At 47.7% G+C, this 14,493-nt stretch overlaps 1 protein-coding gene across 1 annotated transcript; it reads right to left on the bottom strand.

The window, feature by feature from the left end:
• Positions 1–9,226: 9,226 nt before the first annotated feature.
• GFER (growth factor, augmenter of liver regeneration) lies at positions 9,227–14,169 on the bottom strand. Its single transcript, XM_074596352.1, has 3 exons — positions 13,854–14,169; positions 13,300–13,511; positions 9,227–12,418 (listed from the first exon to the last, which is right to left on the bottom strand). Exons 1-3 carry the CDS (start codon positions 14,058–14,060, stop codon positions 12,256–12,258), a joined length of 582 nt encoding a protein of 193 aa, XP_074452453.1. The 5' UTR covers positions 14,061–14,169; the 3' UTR covers positions 9,227–12,255.
• Between the last annotated feature and the right edge of the window lie 324 nt (positions 14,170–14,493).

Below are 14,493 nucleotides of genomic sequence, written 5' to 3'. Positions count from 1 at the left end.
GCGCCGCGTGCGGGCAGCGGGAGGAACCACCCGCCGGGCGGGGGGGGAAGGGACGGGCGACAGGTGCGCGCGCCCGGCGCGCCACCTCCCCCCCATATCGAGCCCACGCACCCCGCGGTGGCCGTGGGCAACGTGGGCAGCCAGTGTCAGCGTGCTGCGGGCGGGGACACCACGCTGTGGCACCTTGCTGTGGCTGGGGACACGACGCTATGGGCGTGGTCACCATGCTACACCTGGGGTCACCATGCTGTAGGCACGGTCACTGTGCTATGGCTGGGGACAGCATGCTATGGGCATGGTCACTGTGCTACACCTGGGGTCACCATGCTGTAGGCACAGTCACTGTGCTATGGCTGGGGACAGCATACTGTGGCCGGGGGCACCACGCTATGGCCATGGTCACCATGCTGCACAGCAGGGACACCATGCTATAGGCAAGGTCACTGTGCTATGGCTGGGGACACCACGCTATGGCCGTGGTCACAATTCTGCAGCCAGGGTCACCATGCTGTAGGCACAGTCACTGCGCTATGGCTGGGGACACCACGCTATGGCCATGGTCACCATGCTACACCTGAGGCGACACGCTGCAGACAGAAGCACCATGCTGTAGGCATGGTCCCTGTGCTATGACTGGGGACAGCACGCTATGGCTGTGGCCACAGTGCTGCGGCCAGGATCACCATGCTGTAGGCACAGTCACTGTGCTACGGCTGGGGAGAGTGTGCTGTGGCTGGGGACACCACACTATGGCCATGGTGACCGTGCTACACCTGGGGTCACCATGCTGCAGCCAGGAGCACCATGCCGTAGGCACTGTCACTGTGCTATGGCTGGGGGACAGCATGCTGTGGTTGGGGACACCACAGTACAGCCAGGATACCTTGCCACACCCAGGGTCACCATGCTATTCCAAGGATTACCGTGCTACAGCCACAGTCACCATGCTGCTTCTGTGGACAGTGTGCTATGGGCAGGGGTAGGGTGCTGTTGCAAGGGTCACTGCTGGCAACACTGGCACACTATGCCAGTGTCACCATGTGATGGCAAGGGCTACCTGCGCCATGGCCAGGGCAAGCCCTGTGGCTGTAAGTACCTGGGCCATTGGCAGGAGGGAGATGCCGTGGAGTGCAGGGAGGCCACCACGCTGCTCAGCTCACCTCGGATGCGCGCCTTGCTTCCCCTGAGATAAACACCCTTTCTCTGCCCAGCCCCTTGCTGTGTCCCTTGCTGATAGCAGGGACAGGGAGATGTAACAGCAGAAAGGGCTGCTGTCACCTCTGCTGGGGAGTGGGAGCGCGGGACGCCCCTGCAGGCAGGGCACATACAGGGTCCTCCCCTGGCAGCTGGCTCGGGGCCTTCGGCTGAGAGCAGCCCATTGGCGTGGCAGAGGGAAGGGTCAGTGGCTGCTTCACGGCGAGGCACGTCGTTATGCACCCATTAGCTGGTGCAAGAAAAGGGCAGCCTGATGGGGCTGAAGATCTTGCTCTCCCCATGCAGGAAAGGAGGCACCCAGAGCTGCCGTGGGACGGGAGGAGGCCAAGCCCTGTCCCCGCTCCCTCCCCAGGGACAAGAAGGAAGGAGGAAAAAGAGAGGAACCTTACAGAGGGAAACCCTCAATTACTGCAAAGGGAGTTCCCTCCCGCGACTCCAGGACCATCTCCTGAGTTAGTTTTCGTAGCACTGTGATGATGATCCCGGTTCCATAGATACCGATGCCATGACAACTCTGACATCATCTCTGCTTCGGACGGGAACTGCAGGGAAAGTCGCAGGGAGGAGTACGCATGCACTGCTGGCACCGACCAGGTCTCCCCTTGGGGCTGGGGGGCTTCTCATGGCTCCACCACCAGCTCTCCTCCCGACCTGCTGTCTGTACAGCTCCGTTTCCCCATGCAGGGCCCAGTGCCACTACCGCGGGAATCACACGGGGTATGCGTGTAGCAGGCGTGTTAAGCCCCTTACATGCAGAACGCCATAACAAAGTGAAGGATTCCTGTGCGCTGGGCCCCATCTCCAACTCGCTTTGGCGTTTTGCAGCTTTGTTGGTCTGTTCTTTCTGGCAGGTGGAATCAGGATTTAACTGTTAAAAGCTCATGATGATGCCATTCAGTTTTTCTCAATTACAGGTGAGTCATCATCTCTCCAGATCTATTTCTGACTCTCAGCAGGAAAAGCAGATTTCAGCCTTTCGTTCCCCAATGTCACCAGCTCAGTAGAAATCACATTTTACTATGCAAAAAAAGAAATGGCTCCAAAGAGAATGTCAGGTTGGTCCCTCCTGCTTTCTTCTGGCAGGATGTCTCACTGGCCTGGCCAGGGATTGCACCCCAGTGACAAGGGCATCACCAGCTCATCCCCGAGTTGCAGATTTAAGAACAAAGACCATATTTACTTGACGGGCTTACCGTAGGTGAGATTTTTCAAACCATTTCAGCAGTTCCGAAGCAGCTGTTCCAGTGTCCTCAAAAATCGTTTCCATGCTTTGAGAACAAACCATCCTGTATCCATCAGCCCAGAGTTACGCAGGAAGGCAAGCGCAGCCCTCGTCCCCCAGGGTGGTCAGTGCCAGGAAGGTTCCCTTGTCCGGGTTGGGCTCAGCATGCCCCGCACCTCGTCCCCTGAGTGGGTGTCCCTTTGCCACACTGTACATCCCAGGTGGGTCTGTGCAATGTGAGCAGCTCACGGACATAAAAGGTGATGGATGGACAGACCCTCAGAAAACCAATGGCATTTGGAAAGCTGGGCGGTAGCATCTACGTGCAGGAAAGCAGCGTGCTCCCGGGGCTGCCGCACAGGGAATCATCTCGACCTCTGGGGTCTGCTCTTGGTTTTCTGGTGACATTGGGAAAGACACTTCAATCCTCCCCCTTTCTAAAATGTCTTGCCCAGCTCATCTGTCCCAACTGGGACAAGCCTATTTTGGACTGCGCAAAGCACAAGGGACCAAGATACTGCCTGAATCTTTTAGGTGCTACCGTAGAACAAATCATAATGGTTTTCAGACAGATAAATGGTTTATACGCTTCAGGGCACGACCGTGATGCATCAGGCAAGATCTCCACTGAAATCCCTGCTTCTAAACTTGTCCTCTTTCTTCGAGGTTCATCTCTCCAACTTCTGCTGTATGCAGTATGTTTATACAATCGTTTTTCACGTCATGTTGTGCTAGCTTTTTTCCCCTGCTACAGTGCAGATAAAGCAGAGTAGCTATCTCTACCCTACATGCAAACTGTATTTCTGTTTCACTTCCTATTGCTGCAAATAAGCTAACAGATACACAGAGCCGGCCAATAACGGGAAAGGATATTGCATCTTGAACATTTTCCCCATCGAATGGGGGAAAAGAACAGCGTTTGGAAATGGCACTTTCCGGGGCATTTGTTCAGTTTGAACAAGTTCTGTCTGCATTTACCATTCCCCCTGGATTTCAGTGACAGGGAACAAACAGAGCGGCACACAGACAAGCGCCCGAGATCTGTCCATGTTTCAATTTTACGTGAGTTTAATTAAGGGTAGCAGAAAACATGGGTTTGCCCCCTGCTTCTTGTAGTCACACCGACTTCTTAATCTTTGTCTCCAACACAAAAAAGCGATCGGGTCTTTACCCTGGGGTAAGTACATGGACACGACAGCCTTGAGGAGACAAGATGTGGGGCTTTCTCCTTCTTCAAAGCCTGTTCGAGTCAGCCCTACCCACTCAGCTAAGGGCTGACTTCAGCTACCTCTACAGAGCTAAGAGCCGCGATGTTTTTCAAGGACATATGGCTGAACGTAACCAATTTATGAAAGCTTACCAAGTTACCTGTTGTCAGCTGAAGGATTTTAAGCGATGCTAGCGTCACCCTGTGAAGCAGAACACACTTGCAAGAAATTTCCAAGCAGATGGCTGAGGCTAATGCACCCTGCTTCACAATCCCGGTGCTGCATTCGGGACCCGGCCCATAGGAAGCCCAGTAACAGACAAGATGAGTTAATACAATTTATTTAGCAGGACCGACCATATTTTTTCCTGCGTCAGAGGTTAGCAGTGGGATGCTGCTGATTTGGCAGGCAAAACAGCCAGCCACACTTTTCTGCTTAACTTCTTTACAATAAAATAGTGATGTGAAACTGCCCTATTCTCAGAACAGCTTTGACAGTGTATTTATAGTGAGGCTACTTTGGCCGAGCAACCCAAATAAGCTGAAAGCAGGCTCTCTGCGCCCCGGGGGAGCCAGCCAGGCTCCGGCCACGCTTTACAGCCCACTGACTTCAGCAGCTCCGCGAGGTCTGACACTGTCTTTTGCACGGGTGTGGGCGGTAAAACGGCTTGCCCTTCACATTCCCTGGGCAGCACGGGAGAAGCAGTACTTTGATATGTGTTCATTTACTTGTTACTCTGAAATGCTTTGCTTGACATTCATTAGAGTTTGGCTAATATTGCTTTCAGCCATTAGTCTCTAGAAAAACAGGAGAGTGGATGGAAATATTTGAGAGGTGCTTAGAAATTCATAGCATCCACTAACAGAGAGAATGGACTTCCTGATTCGTAATACCTTAGCATGCTATCACTAGAAAGCTACTTAATGCCCTCCACCCTAAGAGATCCAAAAATATCTGGAAGATCATTTATTAGCTGGTTACTCATCCACTTCTGAAATGCAGCCATTTCTCAGGTGGGATTCAGCAGTTACTGTGCAAGTATAAACCCAAGATAAGTATGCTAGAAAAAAAATGCAGAAAACTTTACTAACTGAAAGTGCCAGGGGAAGATTTGGATAGCAGATTTCAATTAACTGAGGTAGCATTTGTTTTGAACAGAAGAGTTAATATCTCAGTACTTTCATAAAAACTGAACAAAACCCCCAGAGGGTTTCAAAATGCTTTCCAGTAGTGCAATTGCAAATTTGATGTCTCATCTAGTGAGCTTAATCTTTGCTGCTTCTCAAAATATTTCATAGCATGAAAAGTTTGGGGCTTTTGGCAAACCAGTAATCTAATCCGATTCAGTCACTGTGCTACATGAAGGTGCACAACACCTTGGGAGGAGCTAGACGGAAAGGAAATAAGATCCCTAGCTATTTTCCACGCTGATCTTAGGACTTAGGACCACAACAGGGAGTCACATCGTGTAGGGCCTGACCAACAAGTTGACTTTGGTGCTTGTCATCTGCTCCCTGCTCGGTGTTGCAGCTAAGCAGGTATGGTAATGCCAGCAGAGCTGACAGCTACAAGGGCACAGGGCAGCCTCCGAGCAGCTCGAGCCGTGCTCTGACATGCAGAGCTTCTACAATTCTCATTTGAGCTACAGCAAGCTTTGCTGCCAAAGGAGCTCTCCCAGCTCAGTCCTTTTGTTATTATCGTTTCTGCTCGTGTTACACAACAAAGCAAGATCCACTGCCCAAGTTCTTGGGGAAATAAGGGCCACGATGTTGGCGTAATGAATGTGGTATTTGTAGTGATATACTGAAAATAAGAAACACTTAGTTTTTTAACTGAGCATAGCAAATACTAAACAGGTCCTCAGATTCAAAAGAAAGATGTAACCTGACGTAACGGAGATTCGTGGGATGGATTGAAACAAGTGATTTTATTATAGTGAACAATCTCAGGCCCAGGACTGCGCAGCACAAGCACATTAAAATAGCCTCCCTGAAAAAGATTTTCATCTAAATAGGAAATACAGGCAAAAGCTGCTGAAACTGCTGGTTTTACCCCCATTTTGCAGAAGGGGAAGTGTGGCTACAGAAGATGAAGTGATTTACCTGGAGTCTAAGCAAGAAGCTTACGACTAACTAAGAACTGAATTTTGGTCTCTTGAGTCTCCAACCACATGCTCTAGCCATATAGAACTTGCCTTATATACCTTGCATATCTTTTACCCCATCTAAGAAGCATGACATGCGGCACAGTCATGAAACCCACTTGGTAGTGGTAGCTTGGACCAGATGTGAAGGACAGAAGAAGCAGGGGAAGCCCATCTTTGCCTGACCATACTCGGCATTTGAAAGGAAAGTCCCCACCCAGCACCATCCTGTACAGGGACTTGAGTTTAGACCTAAAGCCTGGTGTTCTGAGAAAAATGGAAGCTTTGAGGGACCGCATGAAATAGCCACCTGGTGTCTGCCGTGGGAAAGACAATTTAACTCAGCTTTTTTCTTTCTCACAGATCTGCTAATTCAAAGCAAGGCTCCCATCAAACTCTGTGGGATTTCTTCCTACCTCTTCCCATGCAGAAAGGCTGGGTTACATCCCTGTATCTCAAAAGAAACAGCTTTGCTGAAGTCATGACTGTCTTGTGATCTTCCTTCCAAATCCTCTTTTTTCTCCATAAAGCATCCAGAGCAGATGACAACGATACCACGTAAGTTTGATCCCTTCTCTGGCTAAAAATGATGCCTGTTTCATGACTGCTGTGTACTGTTCCCCTTACCTATGTGTGGTCTGTGCAAGAGCCCACACGTGTCTGCACAAGCACTAAAGAGACTGTGTGTGGCACAACTCAGTTGTGCACGGACCAGCTCACCTTTATGCAAGGTACACATCTGGCTCCTATCTGCACGTGGCTCAAGCCACAGGAGGAACAAAGCAAGCCACGGGATTTAACCCAATGCAGCCCCTGCCACCAAGAGGACCCCTGAAGGTTGTCCACAACTGAAGTCACGTTCCGACAAGCAAGCAATGCCCTGTATTACATACACAGTGCTCTGTATAAGAAAGTGACTGTTACAAAATCATCAGATAAAATTAATTCGCCCTTTCCAATCTGTTAATGATAAAAGCCTGAACTGATCCATATCTGACTGACTACGGGCTGAAGATCAGGTAGGAAACGTGATGGAAATAGCATCCAGACAGTGTTTTGTTATACTCCCAAGCACAGATTTTAGCTGCAGACAGAGAAATAACACATGCCTCATATAGGTAATTATACAGGAGGTATGGCACACCAGTTTGAAAAGTTACTGAAGTCACCAAAATCTCCTTCCAAAACCACAGTAAAGGGACTAGCATCAGGCAAAACCAGTTGGTATCTGGAGCAGTCTGCTGTTCCAGAGAAACGTAAGAGACCAGGAAAGTCAATGAAATACGTGCTTTGTTGCCCTCTACTGTTTGCTTGGTTAAGATGCAAAGCAACTTTTCCCCATAGCTTCACCCTTGTGAAGCACAGCGCAGTCACAGACAACAGAAGCCAAGAAGCATGATGGTGTATGATATGTGGGAGGGAAAACTTGGGACCAGGAAGAGTTTTCTGCATTAGGAGTTCTCTAAAGGAAAACCAACAGCCTGCACCAGCACAACACACGAAGAAGCAGAGGGCACCCTTCCGCAGGAAGCAATGCAGCTAGGCGATGGGAGGCAGGTGCAGAACTCGGCAGCCTGAGTGCCAGGACCACCATCTAAGTGCTAGACCGTGCCAGACACTGCGAGCCCAGACCAACGCCGGCGTAACTTTCCAGGTTGTATTAGGTACACTTCACGAGCCCAGTATGGCCAGACAGGATTTTCACACATCAAGGGGAACAGAAGAGTTTCAAAGCTTGGCAAATACTAGTGCTGCTTGTTACGACTATACTGTCGGAAACATTAAGAATAATTACAAAAACGAAGAACTGACAGCAATAACAGATACCCCCGCATCAGCACAGATAAAAGTACTGAGTCCCATTTATCCTCTGTTGGTAGGAACCACCCTTTGTTCCATAGTTTTTCAAGCTGTGGCAAGTTTTCTGACATGCAGTAGATGCATGCTGCATGCCAAGCACCACCATCTCCCAGCTCCTTTGACTGTGAATTAATTGTGCATCAGTGCAGACACACCTGAACTGTCTGTGTCAGCCAGCTCGGAAGCATCACATGTCATTCACGTACAGCTCATCGGGGACTTGCCAGTCCAGGTCAGTGCTCCAGCTGACCCCGATGCTGACCCCCATCCCCTCGGACAGTCCTCTGTGTTCTAACTGCTGATTTGCCTACATGCTATTAGCTGTGGGTTTGCTGTACCTGCTTTATTGTATTTCCTATTAGCCTACGAAATCAAGAGTTGACTTCACACGACCTTGTTGCCAGTTTCTACCGAAGTGTTTATTCCTGACTACACAAAATACTGAACAGCCCCTTTCCATCATTCAGACAAAAAACCTGAACAGCCACTCCAGGAGCAGAAAAAAAATAAAATAAAAATTGATGCTGATAGGAAGGGGGAGAAAAGCCAAGCAAAATCTAAACCCTACCCTCTCCAAGCCTGTAAAACTCCAACAGGAAGAAATATCACACATTGTCTGTAACAGGCTGGAGCAAAAGACACATGCAAGCAAAGCGACTCTTGGGAATCTTACTGTAAACAGGAGACTGTATACACCCAACACACTGCAAAGGAACAGCTAATCCCTGGAAAAATGTTAAAGGCATAGTGGTGCTTCTGCCAACATCTGCACTTATTACTTGCTTAAGCAACTCTGCCTCCCATTCATGAAGCCAACAATTCCCTCGTGGCTCCCTGCTCTTTGCTTTCAGGAAGGAAAAAAAAAAAAGAAGAAAAAAAAAGAAAAAATTACAGCTATGAATGCAAACCAGTCCATGAAAACAGTAAGTCCTTTGTGAAGCTGAAAGGTTAGTGAGGTGCCTATTACATAGGAGCAGCTCTTGAGGAAGGTCCCACAATCTCCTTAGGCAGCACCTGCTCCTGACCGTGCTTTGTCTTGCAAAGGATCTTCATATTGATAGGAAGCAGCTTCCCCTTTCTGGCAAATTTAATGGGATTTGCATGGCTGTGCAGTGAATATGCAGTTAACAAACATTGCCCTTCAGTAGATAACAGCCTCTTCTACCATCCTGCTCAAATTCAGCAAGATTTGAGCTACTCCCAACTATAATGCTATCCTTGATGCTGTTAGAAACATACAACGAAAAAAAACCAAACACACTTGAACCCCATAAAAAAATCCCATCAGTCCCCAGATAAAACAAAGTTCGATCTTATGGGGAAGGACCTGCTGTACTTCTGCTGGTCCTTCTGCTGCATTTTTGTAGTCTCTTGGTCCAGAGAATTGTGTCAATTCAGCAGCACACCAGAAAAGGACCAGTTGCAGCCCCACTTTGTCTGATCAATACACTGACAGAAACACATAACCTTAGTTGAGCAATCAAGTTCAGATGGTAATACATCAGCGTGCAAAGGTTCGACACACCAGCACTATATGATGCCTTTTCCTAAGGCCTCATGCAGTAGGGAAGCCAGGAATGAAGTCAGTTACTTTATTATTTTCACATCAACAGGAAATATAATTTGAATACAGATATTTTTAAAACTAGATTTAATCAAGTGCATTTAGAAGAGAATTCACAATTTTCTATACACAAGTACCTTCAATAGAAATTCCTTACATAAGAGTAAAACTTGAGATGTGGTACAAATGAGCAGCAAAAAAAAAAACATCCCCCCCGCCCAGTCAAGTCCATAGAGATAACGATATGCCTGAGAAACATCTAAGTCAAAGCTCTTCTGCAAAGCCAGAAACATGAGAGAACAGAATGCAAGCGTAGGTTTTACCAAATGGCCACTTAGCAAAGTTACAAACTGCACATCCTAGCAGCCACAGCTGGTGGTCTCATTATTAGGAAGCATTTGCTAAAGATGCTGGCTTCAGCTTTAAGGCTCTTCCCCTACCCCTGCACCGCTGCCAGGACCGCAGAACAGTACGTGCTGGCAGACAGGGCTTTTCCTTCTGCACATATCTTCCTACCACTTCCTTGAAACAACACAAGGTGACAAAAAATTTCCGTCGCCACAGCTGCTCCCCCTGATTTTGAGCAGGATACGTGTTTATTTTCCTCTCTACGCTCTCAATATGTGGGCAGACACTGCGGTATGGTGGAAGGTTACCATGCACCTGCCTATCACCAACCTCATGCCAGCATGAGACAGCAGTGGTCCCAGGACTTGGCCGCGGAGATCAAGTATGCTTGCACAAGTTAAGTGCAACTCACTGAACCAGCCCATTTTCAGTATTAAGACAAAAAAGGATGAGACAGGTTTTTTACCAACCTGCTCCTTTACGCTGGAGCAAATTAGGAAGAAATCATCTGCTCCATGAGCAATAGAATTGTCACAGAGAATAGTCGAGGGCAGATTGAAAAGGAAGAACAGTAAACTCCTCCTGTAGCACAAGCAAGTTCAGAAGAAAATGCCAAGTTCAGAAGAAAAAGCTGCTGAAACTATCCTGACAGAACTGAGTAATTCAAATCAGGCCTGACAAAAGGGGAGGGCTATGGCCTTTTTGTTGGTCCACTCCCCACTAGTGGATACCGATATGCTTTGTTTTGGGGACTGAGTTTATTACCAAAAAGACAAAAACCAAGGCCTGGAACCTCAACACGTTATCAGGGAAATTTTCTGAGCACTTTTAATAACCTGAATCACACCTTCAAGTCACAAGCCAGACTGCATACTTCACGAAGTACCCTGTCATCAGTTTTGCTGGGTTTGTGTTTAGAAACATTATTACATAAAAAACCTTCAATAACAACTAGTCCATAAAATTTGCCTCATAGTGTTTTAACAGGTCCAACTTGAAAGAACTTGAATACGCCATAAAACACTAAAATGTATTTCCCAAATTCTTATTGCTTTTATAAACACTAAGGAGCCCCATGCACACACGTTTGAAGATCAAAGTTCTTAGATATGAGCTGTCATCGCTCTAATACTATTGTAAAAGTATCATTCACATTTCCAGGTAACACTCTATCAGCAAGAGTAAGTTTACAAATATACTGTCGTGCATGAAATAAGGAAGCTCACTAAAAGACGCAAGAAAACCTCAGGAGGAACTACAGAAGGAAAAAGCCTACTATTGTCACGGGTTGTGCAAACTCCTGCAAACTTTTCACAGCCAGAAATGCAATAAGGGCATGACATCACTATCTACTTTAAGAACTTGAAATTATTTTGACTCCTCTTTTTGTAAGCTGTCTCTTTTTATAGAGACACATGTTTATATGCATTGTGGTGTAAAACACTTATGCTGCTATTTCACTTGAATCTGAAATTCACATTTATGTATGAATACACTGATGCGGTATACCTTACCTAGGAAAAATATACATAGCATGGATTCTGACCAGTTTTTACACAGGGAATCTACCCTAGTGACTCCTTTGAGTCCCCTGTGCAATAAATGCTATGTAAAGCTGACATCACAGTCTTAAGCAGGACTCAAATACTGCAGGGGGCTTGTAAAGTCCTTTTGTTCTAGAGAGATTTTTAGCTAGGGGATAATACCAGATCAGGCAATCAACCAGGTCAGCAAGTTATCAGTCAAGGATTTCAAAACTAGAGTGACATCTCAGAAATACTGTATGCTAAACAAAGCTGAATATGCTTCATAACAGGTATCAGTCTCAAGCTATTTTCACAGCAGACAAAATTTTACAGCAGAGGAAAAGAGGTTTAAGAATAAGTAGTTCAGTAGAACTTATCATTATACCATTTCTGGATACAAAGAAAATTAGCAATCAATTTAAAACATTTGAATTTCACACAGCTGATACTTCATTCCATTCATCAGATGAGGGTTGTTTTTTGTGTCCTGCTTTAGTTTCCCTTTCTACAACGTCCTCTTACACGGCAAGTTGAAACACAAATATAAAATGAGAAATCTGGGCTCCGTGGTTTTAGTATTTAAATTAAATGTACCTGCCTTCAGGCCTTTTATCAAAGGAAATGGACAGATGTTTAACAACAAGCGTTGGAGATCTCAGAAAGTGAGATCCGAGGGTACAGACTTGGCACAAAACATAGCATGAGTTTTCTCTATCAGAACAACAGAAATGAAAATTACCATTACTCAGATGCATTTTCTAAAACATCGGGATAATGCCTGCAGATAAATGTAAAATGCCACAAGGCAGCCCTCTACAACTGTGTTCAGGGAAAACAAATTCTAAGCCCAGACAAATAACCCTAAAATAAAGAAATGTCATGACGAGTCTCCACAAGTTTGTCAGTGGCTAAATTTCACAGGTTTCTGGCAAGTCCTGTGTCAAATGTAAGGCCTCAGACCCTCAGGTAATATATTTATGTAACCATTTATCAAAATATTATTAGGATAAGATTTTCAAAATTACTTTTAGAACTGGTTTATTTCCAGAATCCATATCAGTCACACACACAAGCACACAAACACACAGTTATTTACTCGCACATCTCCCTGTAGTGACTTGACACCGTATTGAATTGGTCTGTTAGATTTCCAAAGCAGTCTCTATGGATTAATCACAACTACCATCTTTCCAACCATCTCGCCAGCGTTCATCCACACGAGTGCAGTCAAATTCAGATTTCCCCAGTTTCCTGTTCACTTCATTATGAAGAAGACACAACCACTGGGAGAAGTTATTTCTGTTGCTAGTATCAGGCTGATTTGTACGTAATCTGCAAACAGGGAAGAGGAAACAAATGTTACTTTAACTGTACAGTCACCAATACCAAAAGCGGGTACACAGCACACAGCCAGCCAGAGTCGCCTTTTCTGCTATTGCAAGATGAGTCACGAAGAGAACCCAGAAGAGAGCACACAGAGATCAGTAATTATCAGAGGCCAAACCTCCACTATAAAATACTGGTGCCTGCAGTTGGCTTAGTTTCATTCACTGCCTACTCTTGTCAACTAGAAGATGGAGGAGTCAAACAGCTAATCTATTATAAAAAGCAAGAAGTACTGAGTCCATCAAAACACCGAATTTCAAAAAAAATAGAATAATAAATGAAAAAAACCTGAGCAGTTGTTTTGACACGTGATGCCTGCTAAGTCAACAATTAGGTTTCAAACTTTTTTTGTGCATTCATCATCCAAAAAAGAGGACTTGAAACTTTTAAGAAAAAAGGTGACAGTTACAGGAGCAGAAAACTTTATCAAATATCACAGCCCACTTCGGTTTTTGCCTCCACTGCTGAGGTTGCCAATAAAGGAGATTTTCAAGGGGTAGAACACTTGCCTCCTGAAAGCCTAATTATTTCAAGTTCCAGTCTAATTCCACAACTAAGCGCAAGTCCAGTTTGAACCAGAAAATCCCAAAATTGCCTCAGGGAGGTCTTGGAGGCAGCGTGCAACCTAACAGCACGAGAAAAGGTATTTGTTTTCTGAGTAAGTGAATCTCCAATTGATGCAATAACGGAAGAAACCAGTTCCGGTAGCTACAAATCCCAACTGCAGGAAGAGCTGTCGATATGCAAACAGCTGCTGCAGCCCAGCATTTCAGGCTACCCCCTTCAGCAGCTGCCACCAAAAAAACCCCAAAGATGAAGCAACTCACCTTTCCCTCAGATCCTCAGCGCAGTGCTCGCAGGGGTAAAACTTGGAGAAAAGGTTGATGAACTCCCTCATCTCCTTCTGCTGGGCACCGGTGGGGTGGTCGGGGTAGTACGCTGCCATGGTGTGCAGGAACGCCCAGGTGTTGCGGCCCAGCTGCTCGCTGTCGAGGGGACAGTCCGGCGGGGGCTCTTTCTCCTCCACAACCACCGGCTCCTGGAGCAGAAGAGAAGGTTGTGAGGGGATGTGGGCGCTTGGTGTGGAAACAGCCCCTTTCTGCTCAGGTGGGAGGCCTAGATGGGGATCACAGGTCCTTCACACTCTCTGTGGGGAATAACGACACAGCCGCCCCTCACACCCGGTGGGGAGAAGATGGAAGCCCCCTTCACACCCCCCCAGAGGGGAAACCCTGCCCCTGGCCCCTTCACACCCCGAGGAGGGGGCCATATAGCCCCATCACACTTGGGGGGGGGGCAGGATGGAGACCCGTTTCACAGCTCTGCCATGTCCCCGGGGGTGACAGAGGGGGCTCCCGCCGCGGGAAAGCCGCCGCCTCACCCCACCGCCCGGGGCCGCCTGCTTCCTCTGCTCGCGGAGCCAGCTCTTGAAATCCGTGCAGGCTCGGCACGGCTTCTTGGACGACTCCTCCGCCCCGGAGCCCGCGGCACCGTGCGGGACGGTGAAGGGGAAAGTGAAGGGGCCGCTCTCGGTGCCCGGGAACGGCGAGGCGCCACGACCCGGCCGGCCCTCGCTGGGCGCCGCCATCTTGGCGCCGCGGTGCACCACGGGCCGGGGCGGCCGTCGCGGGAGGCCGCCATTTGAATTGTCCCCGGGTCCCCTCAGGCGGGAGCAGCGCCGGGAGCCGGGGCCGGGACCTCGGGAGGGCCTTGCTGTACCCCTGGCCGGGCGCTGGCTCCAGGGACGGGGTTTTTCCCGTGTGCGGATGAGGAGGCTCGTCCCGGGTGTTTGCCGTTAAACACCACACACAGAAGTGCACGTTTCTGATGTTTTTTGACAATACAGCAGCCCGCTCTGGGTTTGAATCGTGTGTCTGAGGAGAACAGGGCAGGTTTTCCCTCACATGGAGCAGTGATGTGAGTTTCCTGCCAGCTCTTGTCCAGCTCACATCTGTATGTGTGTGTGTATGTGTGTGTATATATATACACACACACACACACATATATATATATATATGCAG

This window comes from Larus michahellis, chromosome 8, assembly GCF_964199755.1.
Source record: "Larus michahellis chromosome 8, bLarMic1.1, whole genome shotgun sequence".
Classification (NCBI taxonomy): Eukaryota; Metazoa; Chordata; class Aves; order Charadriiformes; family Laridae; genus Larus; species Larus michahellis.
Note: the sequence above shows the minus strand (reverse complement) of the source record. Positions and strands in the feature narration are given on the sequence as shown.

Coding starts and splice junctions, on each gene's coding strand:
- GFER (XM_074596352.1), bottom strand. CDS start 14,060: ATGGCGGCGCCCAGCGAGGGCCGGCCGGGTCGTGGCGCCTCGCCGTTC. Junction 13,512..13,853: donor AGGCGGCCCCGGGCGGTGGG/GTGAGGCGGCGG, acceptor CTTCTGCTCCAG/GAGCCGGTGGTTGTGGAGGA. Junction 12,419..13,299: donor GCTGAGGATCTGAGGGAAAG/GTGAGTTGCTTC, acceptor CCCTGTTTGCAG/ATTACGTACAAATCAGCCTG.